This window comes from Amborella trichopoda, chromosome 6, assembly GCF_054954075.1.
Source record: "Amborella trichopoda isolate Santa Cruz 75 chromosome 6, AtrichopodaSantaCruz75HAP2 v2.0, whole genome shotgun sequence".
Lineage (NCBI taxonomy): Eukaryota > Viridiplantae > Streptophyta > Magnoliopsida > Amborellales > Amborellaceae > Amborella > Amborella trichopoda.
The window spans coordinates 11971624-11982911 of NC_142341.1; the positions used below are offsets into that span (position 1 = coordinate 11971624).

General features: G+C 36.4%; 1 protein-coding gene and 1 long non-coding RNA gene across 3 annotated transcripts in view; both read right to left on the minus strand.

The window, feature by feature from the left end:
* Nucleotides 1-5573, minus strand: part of KING1 (SNF1-related protein kinase regulatory subunit gamma 1) — a 35014-nt gene extending 29441 nt beyond the window's left edge. For both annotated transcript variants that reach the window (XM_088868620.1, XM_011626603.3), the window contains exon 1: nucleotides 4976-5573. In XM_088868620.1, coding sequence (XP_088724746.1) covers nucleotides 4976-5150 — 175 coding nt within the window. In that variant the 5' untranslated portion in view covers nucleotides 5151-5573. The remainder of the gene's footprint in view (nucleotides 1-4975) is intronic.
* Nucleotides 5574-9386: 3813 nt separating this feature from the next.
* On the minus strand, nucleotides 9387-10604 carry LOC148781569 (uncharacterized). Its single transcript, XR_016056798.1, has 2 exons — nucleotides 10200-10604; nucleotides 9387-9705 (listed from the first exon to the last, which is right to left on the minus strand). It is a non-coding gene; the product is annotated as an uncharacterized LOC148781569 (long non-coding RNA).
* Nucleotides 10605-11288: the final 684 nt, after the last annotated feature.

Sequence of the window (11288 nt, forward strand, 5' to 3'; positions counted from 1 at the left end):
ATCAAATACAATAAAGGTTATTCCTTTTATTTTCGATAGCATCCTTTTATTTCCATCAATAACACATGAAGGAACACCAAACTCTTCTTTTTGGCTGTTCATTGTGTTGAGATATCTTTGATACCCATGTTTTATGGGATGTGCATATGGGGTTGCTTCTTGAAGGGGTACTAGGTTTGATATTTAGATCTAAACCCTAGGGCTTTTGGTCATATGAGAAATACAATTGGCATGTTAATTTCATGGATTCCCGATGTGCTAGTACAAGAAACTCCTAAGTTCTTAAGTTTAGACTTAGAGAAAGAACTGTATCTAACCTAAGGGGCACAACCCTCTCTACATTATTTCTCTTACATAATTTTGATCAAGACCATGGGCACTTAAATCTTTAATGATTAACTTCAAGGGAAAAGGATGCTCACCCCCCTTTAGTAGACTTTCGTCCTACATACACCCTCAGGTCTATGGAAAACCCATGGACCCCTCCAAACTTTTAATAATAGGACACCAAACTCCTCCCTCACATTTTCACTATCCAAATTACTGTTTTAACCGAATTCTTTATTTTATTTTCATCTTTAATACATAAAACCCCTCTCTCTTAACCCCTTCCCCCCCTCTCGATCTCTACCCACCCAACCAATCGCCTCTCTCTCTCATCTCAAACCTCCCATGACATCCCCTCTCTCTTTCCCATCATTTGCACATGCTTTCTCTACCTCTTACTCATTCTCTCTCTACCCCATTCTTCAAGCTCTCTCTCTCCTTCTTGAATCAATAGAGAGAGAGGGGTGATTGGTTTGGTAGATAGAGATGGAGAGAGGGGGAAGGGTTAGAGAGAGAGGGGTTCAACAGGTTATGGGTTTGTGGAGTTTTTCGAGATATGGGTTAAAGGTGGGAATAAAACAAAGAATATGGTTAAAACAATAATGTGGATAGTGAAAACATGAAGGAGGGGGTTTAATGTCCTATTGTTAAAACTTCTAGGGTAACTATGGGTTTTCCACAAACCCAAGGGTCTATGCGGGATGAAAGTCCACTAAAAGGGGGTGAGCATCGTTTTCTTTAATTTCAATTTGATCAAAATTTGGTTGGATTTAATTTCACTTGGTGGAAAATTTTGATTTTGAAAGTTGGAGGGAAATCTAGATTTCAATCAGCCAGGGGATAATGGTATTAATTCCCAACCCTTGTTTGTGATAGATAACTAGGGATTGAATGGCTAGGATCATAGTTACAAGAATCTCTCCACCGACTTCGCGTTCCGGTTCCGAAACCCGATTTCTCGTTTCCATTAAGGAATCTCCACGAAAACCATTTTTCGGAACCAAGGAAACTCGATTCCGTAATTTTGGAATCCCGATTCAATACATCTTTAGAAACCATTTTTCGGCACCAAAGAAACTCGATTCCTTAATTTCGGAATATCGATTCAACACATCTTTAGAAACCATTTATCATAAACAATGAAACTTGATTCTTTAATTTCGGAATCTCGATCCAACACATCTTTAATAACTTGAACCCATTAATTTTGGGTAGACGCTCCCAAATACATCGAATCTGGAATCCAACGAGGATTAAATCTTGATTCCACATCAATTCGAGTAGAAATCTTCCTTCGAATGCTTCTAGTGGTAGCAGGTTTTCATTATTTTATTTGTGCCACCCTGGACAGCCTCTATTTTAAATTTAAAATATAACTGGTAAATACAACACATACAATTAAAAGTAAAACTATGGCGTAGACAATCCTATTTTGTGAAGTCAAAATCGCAATTTAGAAATACTTCTCTTTTGTATATAATGACCATAAGTTCAATACTCAACACCAGTCACTTTAAAATTTGGAAAACCTTCTAATAAGAGACATCCAATATAGGTTCTAAAGTTGATAAGGCTCAAGATGTCTTGTGACTTCCTTCTCCATAAAAAATGAAATCTCGATTCCTGGTAGGGGTCTTCAAACGCATTCCATAATCCACATTATTGTAAATCTCGATCTCAAACTAGCATGGATCTCTGGTCCATATACTTCAGAAACTTGATTGCAAATAAGTTAGAATAACAATTCAAAACAGCAACATATCTTTGTTCCACATATGCCAGAAACTCAATTTCATAGATGTCGGAAACTCGATTTCACATATTAATGAATCTTGACTCCTGGAGTGTCGATTCAAGGGGATGGGAATCTCGACTTCAAGGAGGACGGAATCTCGATTCCATATGTAGATGAAACTTGGATCTATTTCGGTCAAAACACGATTATCAAAAACTAGGAATCTCGTTCCTAGCGATTCCTATTGTATGGACAACGATTCCTATGGCAGCAATCTTCCTGCCAACTGCGATTCCGTGATTCCGGTTCCTAAATTGATTCGGGTTCCCAGGCGTTTCCAACAACTATGGCTAGGATCAAGCCGCTCTAACCGCATATAATTCCTAGATCGATGGCTCTAAATGATCCCCCCAAATGAAGCTTCTAGATCATCTAGTCAAAGCCTTTAAATAGGAGCCACCCCCTCTCATTTCTACACCTCAATTGAAGAAGTGAGAGGATGTCAATTTAGAGAAAGAGTGGCAGGCCCCACGCTACAGTGAGAAAGAGAGAGTGTCATGTTTTAAGATAGAGTTAGAAAAAGAAGGGGTGGCACACCATGGTCCCTTGGCCTAAAGAGAGCCGAGTGTGGAGGCACACCTAGAGAGAGAGTAAAGGCAAAATCCCTCATTAACACCTAGAGCTTCAAACCCCCTTGGTTTCCTTGCTTCACCAGCCTCCATGACCTTCTGCTTAAAGCTTCAACACTTCATTTGAGCTCTTATATGCTGCTGTAAAAGTGCATTTACAACAAGGTATACTCTCTCTTTTGGTGAATTTTTATTTCATCTTTTCAAGCCATCGGTATGCCCTCATAATCCCCTTCCGTGCTCCATTTTTTATCAGCCAAATTGCCTTAATTTTGGCACTACACACCCAGCCTTTTCTTCGACATTCACTGCTGCAAATCAGTCCCATATGTGATGTTATTTGATGCATTTGGAGATTTTTTTATTTTTCCCATTACTATGAGGTGATAGAGCCTAGATCATAGTGTACTATCGGTTTGGTATTCTGGTGTGGGGTGTAATAAGTCCCGGAAGGTAATTCTAGGCAAATTGCATGATATTTTGGATTCCCGTGGTTTTTGTCGCCTAAGCACACATTTGTTAAAGTGTATGTAAAATGAGATTGCATTTTTTATTTGCAAAAGTTCATGTGTTTGAGGTAATTCTATGAGAAGTGTTGTATTGCCAAGTCTACATGCAATCTCATGGTGTCAAAATGAATGGAAATGATTATGTCTAAAGAGGTGCTTATGACCCTCTAATCTTGCTGTATTTTTGTTGAAAAGGGAGTTGAAAGAGTGAGAGCTGAATGTATTTTAACGAAAAAGTGTATGGAATTAAGATGTATACTTGTCCTTTATAAAAAATTTGAAGTGTTGTACCTAAGGGACCGTATCTACACCTATCACAACTTACATACAACTCACGGAATTATGTCAGGAAGTGTTGAATGGATACATTTCATGAGCCACTAGGCCCGGTTGTAGGGAATTCTTTGAATGTAATTTGATGGGCCCGTAATGAAGGCTCACAACAATGAAGGTTGGTTGAACAAACAGAGAGAATTCATGATCTATGTCAAGGGAGGAATGTGACTTTTGAGCACACTTAGATAGACAAATGAGAACACCAATGACTAGTTTGGGTTAGTAATGGGAGGGAATCCCTGTATGTGGGGTCGTACCTCCCTCCCCTTTGGTATTTGCCTACCGTTTCGCACTCCTCTCTCCTTCTCACTTTCTCTTTTATCTCTCGTAGAGCCTGTCAATGTTTTGTCTGCCCCTCTGAGCAGCTGGATGCAATAGGTTTCTCCCTAAATATTAAAAAAAATTGTAGGTCTGAGATTCATTAAGGCATGGAAGTGAGATGCATGTCAGATTCTAAGGTTCACTAGAATAAATATTCATTTATGGAACATATAACATAACTTCCATGGAAGAAACTTCTTCCAGTGAATCAGTGATAAATGATCAGTACATGCAATGGCATATATTGGGTAAAAAGACACAAACATGAATAAGTACTTTACTTATTTTGGTCTTCTACTCTTCTAAAAGAGTTATCCATCCCAAGGCATGAATTAGGTAAAAAAGACACAAACACGAATAAGTTTTTGGTCTTCTACTCTTCTAAGACAGTTATCCATCTCATGGCACGAATTAGATTTCACCATTGCTGAACTGAAGCATAGAATCAAGAAGTTACCAAGAAATCCCATTCGATCAGATGCTTACAAATCTTGGAGTCTTCAGTAAATTAATGCACAGTTTATTTTGTGAATAAATGTGTATAATAAAATTTTAAGAAATTAAAATGAACTGTGAAAAATGCAAGTTGGGTCCAAAGAAGGGTATCAAAATATACAGTACTGAGTTTCCAGAGTAGCTAAGGCCACAAATAAGTGACCCTCATGGACATCTTGAAGCTCAAACCTAAAAAAAGGTTACAATAAATCTCAAATATATTGTTGTTTTCACTTCCTCTGATTCCCATGCTTGAGTAGTTAAAGGAAATGAAAATTCAAGTATTGGTAAGATTCAGTTGAGAACCAGATGTCTATTTTAAATCTTCACACTCCAGTAGCATGAATGAGAACAATTATGGGTCTAGAGTTTTACTTGACATCATGGTTAGGAAACATATGTAGATCCAGCTTCAACTACCAAATGCTTCCTCTATTTGTTCTAGAAACTATTGAAAAAAAATCTAAGTCATACAGGGCTCCCAAACAAGCCCGCAAAGAATTAACAATTGAGAAATCAATCAACCGTATTATCTCTAAGCCCTAGAAATTTCTCAGATAAAGGCTTCCAATTTTGAAAAAAAATGAACGGAAAAATCTTATCTCAAAATGTTTAAGAGAGACCTTGTGAAGGAGAAGGAGGAAAGGAAGAGACTGGAATGCTTTCGAAGCAGGAGTTGAGCTTCTCAGAGGGGGAGAGTTGAGGCTCCTGAATGTCCCAGAGGTCCTCAACTTTGTGCCCTAGGACTGCTCCTGGGCTCGATCTATTGCTTCCAGGGCTATCCATCGCTTCCGCCATTGATGCAACTCTATGCTATGCAACAGCTACTTTAAGAGAAGCAATGAGAGAGAAAGATACACGACAGAGGAGTGATGATTTAGAGTTTAACTGAAGAAAGAGAGAGAGAACGAGAAAGGGCACGAGGTGGCAGAAGACAATAGAGAGAGAGAGAGAGAGTATGGCTTCCAGGTGACTGAAGCAGGAGTAAGAGAGAGAAATAGAGAAAGATGATGATGCGAAAACTCTGGAGAAAGAGAGAGAAATAGAGAAAGATGATGATGCGAAACAGGATCACATGCCACTGCAACTACGACCTAGAGAGAGAGAGTGCACATTTCGTGGGATACGGCTGACTGGGTTAAAGCTAACTCGAGAGAGAGAGAGGACACGAGGTGGCTGAAGAAATGGAGAGAGAGAGAGAGAAATGGCTCCCAGGTGACCGAAGAAAGAGAGGAAATGATTTTTAAACTGCAGAAATAGAGAGAGAAATTCGAGGATAAGAAAGAGGATCACATGCCACTGCAACTACTAGTTTTAGAGAGATATGAATCCATAATACGTGGGACACGGTTGACTGAGTGAAACTGGGGTTTAGAGGTGTAAATTTTTTTTAAGATTATATGAAAATTTATTTTTATATCTAGTTATAAAATTTTAAAGTTTTAAAAATCAAATAAATTTATAAATATATATAAATTAAAAAAACGATGGTTTAAATAATGTGTTGCAAGATGCAATTTGTTAAGATTCAACTTTTTTTTTTTATATATATTCACACCCTTAAATGTTGAGATGATCAGTTTTTTTTTTTAAATATTGAAATAATATTTTATATAAATTTTTGAGGCGCATATATATATATATATGTAAAATTTTTCCTAAACTTGTTGGTTTCACAAAGTCGGTAAAGTGTCGGAACACAAGTTAAACAGTGCAAGAGTCTCCTGTCACACAGATATGTGTAAAGACAAATAAATGATTGTTCCATACCCGATCGATAGATTAGATGCTGTCACACCTTTAGGGCCCGTTTGATTGGTACGAAACTAAAGAGCCGTGTTGACCTGGCTCAGGTCCCGCCTATACAGGAAGGGATGGATCGGATGCAGTTTTAATCTTTGGCTTTTTATGTACAAAATGCCGTTATTAGGGCTTCGAAAGTGCCCTTTTGTGCTTGATTATTGGAGCTTTTTATCGTCACACCCCTTTTGGTTCGTATAAAATTATTTTAGTGAAAAAGTTTGTATGTGATCTCATGTAATTAAGTATAGAAGTTTTTTTTATTTTTTGTTATGTGAAAATATTTTCACATGAAAGAATTCTCACGATATGGAATCGAAGTTGTTTGTAAAATATTTTCACATGAAAGAATTCTCGTGGTACGGAAGTTTTTATGCATCAACTGTTTATTACATAAAGGGTGTGGTTTGTATAGAGCCGAGGCTCTAAACAATCAAAGTAAACCACACCTTCAAATCATGTCGAGAAATGTGGTTTCAATACTGAGAATCTTTGTGATAGCTTTAAAATATATTTTTATCTTTAATTATAAAATTTAAAGCTTTAAAATTAGCGTAGATCGAGTAGATCTTTGAAAATCTTGAAAATTGATTGCCTGAAAATACGTTACAAGATGTGTGTGGGTGAGAAATATACATGCAAATATTAAAGCACATTAGTAGGTAGGCTTTCTGAATTAAGAAAATTGGAGTTTGTTTTTTTGGTTTGCTTTTACAACTACAGGGGTTCTTTCTTGTTGACGGTGAAAAGTTCTGGATATTGAGAGCCAGCAAATGCAATATGTAAAAAATTCGCTGATTTCAATAAATCAGTGAGCCCAAATTTAACTTTGTCAGAACTTGTCGAAATTTTGCTGATTTTATTTGATCATAATAATCATTTTTTTCAAAAACAAGTTTTTACAATACTTGGTAGTGCCTTACATATGTACGAAGTACAAACCACCAAAATATATTGGATTGGGGATTTCTTGTTTACAGCTCTATTTTCTTTAGGTGTGTACATTGCTTGTGCATAATGGGAGCATATACTTATTTGTTATTCACATGAACCTACATTCCTTTGAGTAGAGAAAATACACACCTAAGCCATCCGTAGTTTTTTTTTTTGGGATATTCAATGGGGAAGACAGACTCCTATCGGCTTTTTCAATAAATTAAGGAGTTACATTTTGAAAATGTTAATTGAAGTATCAGCGGTAGGAATGGATTCCACGATGTGGTAATTGGTACGAGGATACTACTACCCATTAGGCATCTGTAATTGGCATTGGAAAGTCCTATGCTTTACATATTAGTGCATAAACTAGTTGGACATGATTAGTCCGAAGGCAACTGGTTGCTGCATTTGTTGTATACAATTACCATTTGATAGTCGTCTACTCGAAACATTGGATTAGGGTTTGTGACGTTTGTTTCATTTGATTGGATTTTGGAACATGCTAAAACTCGCACGTTCGGAGCAGGGATAGATACGACTTCTGCTACACTAAAATGGGGAGGTTAGAGTGGAGCTAATGAGGAACCCAACAATGCTATGAAAACTCCAAGATGAAAGTAAGAGATCCTCATAAGTAGCGTGAAAAGAGATTATGAGGTTACACCCTCGTGCTCCATTGTTGATTCCTAGTGAAACAAAGGTAGTAGTTATAGTGTTTGCTCCATTGTTGATTCCTAGTGAAACAAAGGTAGTAGTTATAGTGTTTCAAAAAGTGCTAGGCGATATCTAGACGGTCAGGGTTTAGGCCGTCTAGAACCTCGTCAGCCCAGGAGAATTTTTTTTTTTTTTTTTTTTGATATTTTTTCTCTTTAAAATAGGTCATAATGGGTTTTAAGTTTCAAAATGAATCTGAAATCCACAATTTTGCACCTTTAGTATTAAAAAAATGAACATAAATATCTTGCGATTTCCACCCCCGAATGGGGGCGCAGGCCCTACGCGGGCTGCCTACTACTAGGCGAACAACCAGGCATATGCTTTTTTTTGGCCCCCTAGGCCTAAAACTGCCTAACCAGCTTCCCAATCACTGGACGGTCCACTTTTTGAAACACTGAGTAGTTATCTAGCATCTAAGGCTTGCCGAGTATGTGTGCTTTAGATAAGGTTTAGTTATCTAGCATTTGAGGTTTGCCGAGTATTTGTGTTTTAGATAAGGTTTCTTGCACATGGATGATTAACAATATGTACTCCGAAGTTACCTCTTTTCTTGTCTTCATTTTCTTCATCTATTTTGAAGAGATTAAAAATTCCTATTGCAATATGTAGATGGCAGCTGAGTGGTCTTAACGATGAAAATATTTGGGATACGGTCCTGGTCTAAATAATATACAAGCTATATGTCTTGTGCGGCGATTGATAAGGCTGAATTCTTTATGAGCAGTTGAGCATTATGTGTATAAGCACATTTTATGCAAGTTTGCTCAACTTTGTTAGGATTGCTTATGCGCTCATGATCTACTGCAAAATTTGTCAAATATAAGTAAAGAATTCAAACAACTGAGGAATTCTTTAACTTACCCAAAAAAAGAATTCAGATAACTGAGGCTCATTGCTGTTATTTAATAAAGAAATTATCATAAATATACTTTTATTTTTCCCTAATTGAAAAAAAAAAAAAACCCAACTTTCATAAATCTCATCCACACCTTTTTTTAGCATTTTATTTACCAAAATAGTCTTCAGAGTAGTTGTATTATTGTGAAGCCCTAGCATTACGGTACTTTAAGTACCGTAATTACGGTACTTTAAGTTCCAAGATGCAACGTAGAAAATATTTGCTCGGTCACTCTCTTTATTTATTGATTACCAATCAATGCTCGGTCATTCTATTATGAACCCAAAAAAAGCATCATAAAAACTTTGAAAACAACAAGCAAGTCAGACAATATCGGAATAGAAGTAGCAAAAATTCTTTGAAATTCCAAAAATTATTGCCACAAAGATGCTAGATATGTTTTTACACAAACTAATTGCTGAAACTTTGCAACAAAAATTTCAAACTGATTTTCAAACAAATGCGCAAACTTTTAGCAAAAACCGTTTTGGGTTGGGCTTGGCAAGCAAAGAACATAAAATTCTAAAGGTGCTCGTACGATAATTGAGGCAATTACTCCATAGAAAATTAATCCATCATGCCAAGATTTAATAAAATTCCAAAGGCGACATTTTTTTTTCTTATGTCACTGATCATTAGGGTAATTATGTTCACAAAATTTTCATCAAAAGACATTTCACTTTAGTGAAGCACATTTTAATGTTTTTTTATAAGAAAAAATAAATTTACAATGTGAAACAATAAACTCAGAGCAAATAGGTTTATGATTGAGTGCTGGTTGTCAGAGTTCAATTTTTGTCGATCGTCTATTTTCTTGATCAATGATTCGATGTTTGATGGTGTTGACTCCATCTGTTGTAGTCTTGAAAGCACCACAGATACTCGGCAGAAAACCCATTCCATCCACCATATTTTTCACATTGGTGATTATTTGGACCACACATGCTCCATGCTCAACTGCAATTTTCAAACGTCTTTTTTACTGGATATGAAATGATGCTGCATGCCGATGAACTTGTCATCTTTCCAGTATATAGGAAATTCAAAACTAGAAAAGTGAATGAATTGTGAACAAAAAGATAAAGTATACAACATTTTTTAGAAAAATAAGTTTTGCTCAAAAACCCATTGTTCGTGAATCAATTAAACTCTAATCAACGAGTTCGCATCCATTGAATCTAGGGCCAAATTAAGCATCGCCCCATTAAAACAAACGCACAGAACTAACTCATTGAAGCATAGAAATAATAAAACGAAACCGAAACCAAATAAAAAGGAACATTTTTCATGGGTCCTAATCTTGAAGTTAATTGTGGGCAAAATTTACCAACCAAGAAATAAACAAAGAGAAGTTCATAAAGATATTTTATTATAAAGTTTAACTAGAACATTTATTCAATCACAGGGAATGCTGATTGAACTTATTCCACAAAATACTTCAAAAAAACTGGAGATCAACCTAATGTAATTGTCCACAAGATATCATAACTTACACGGAAGGAAGTAGTGAGGGATTGAGGAGAGAGATCTGATCCCAATCGGCAATACTCGGCCTTTGCTAGAGAGAGACGGAAATGACACTGGGATTGAAGGCACCTTGGTTGTTGCTGAGGTAATGGCGACAGAGAGAGAGAGAGAGGGAGGTGGTATTGTGAAAAGAGAGAAAGAGGGAGGTTCACAGTTTTAGAGTCGATGGCTGCTCTTCTGATAATGGCGAGAGAGAAAGCGGGGCTGGAGACGCAAATGGCAGAGGGTGAGAGAGAGGTGGTATTGGAGAGAGAGAAGGGAGAGAAAGAGGTTGAAACTGTCAAAGGCTCTGGATTTTTAAAGAGAGAGAATACGACCACATGGTTTTGAAAATCATTTCGAATGTTTTAGAGTGAGAAATGAGGCAATCAATAGGATTGTCCGCGAGTGGGCTTGTCTTTCTTAGAAAAACCGTACGATCTAACAGTTAACCGATTTTTATTTGGGCGATTTAGATAATTGTTCGGTATTTTAAAAAAATTTAAAAATATAAATAGATTCTCAAAAATAAAAAATTTAGTTTGTAATGCATTTTTAATATTTTTTACATTATGGTAAAGATTAAAAATTATTTTTGCAATTGATACTCACTTTAATTTAAAAATCAATTCGTTAAAATTTATTCTTTTCATTAATTTTCAACTTCATTTGAATGTGTTTTTTTTAATCATTCTATATATGTTTTTCATAGTTTAGTAGATTTTTTTTTGTATTTTTTTTAAAATAAATTTCAATGAATTGGCTCATTTAACAGTTAGGCCGGTTAAACCGCTTCCGGACACATGTCCGGTTAACCGTTCCAGTTTGCGAACATTGTGGCGTACCCATCCTTTATATATATATATAATATTTCAAACATCATCATCATCATCATAACCTTTTTCGAACTAATTGGATTCAATTACACGAATCCTGGTCCGTCATTATGCTCTATCAAGTACAATCCCCTCTGCGAACATGTTTGTTGTTTGGCAAGAAATTCAAGGGGTGATGCCTCTCTTCCTGGCTTATACGAGGATGCTCCTGGGTGACAGACACTTAACTAGGTTTTGGCA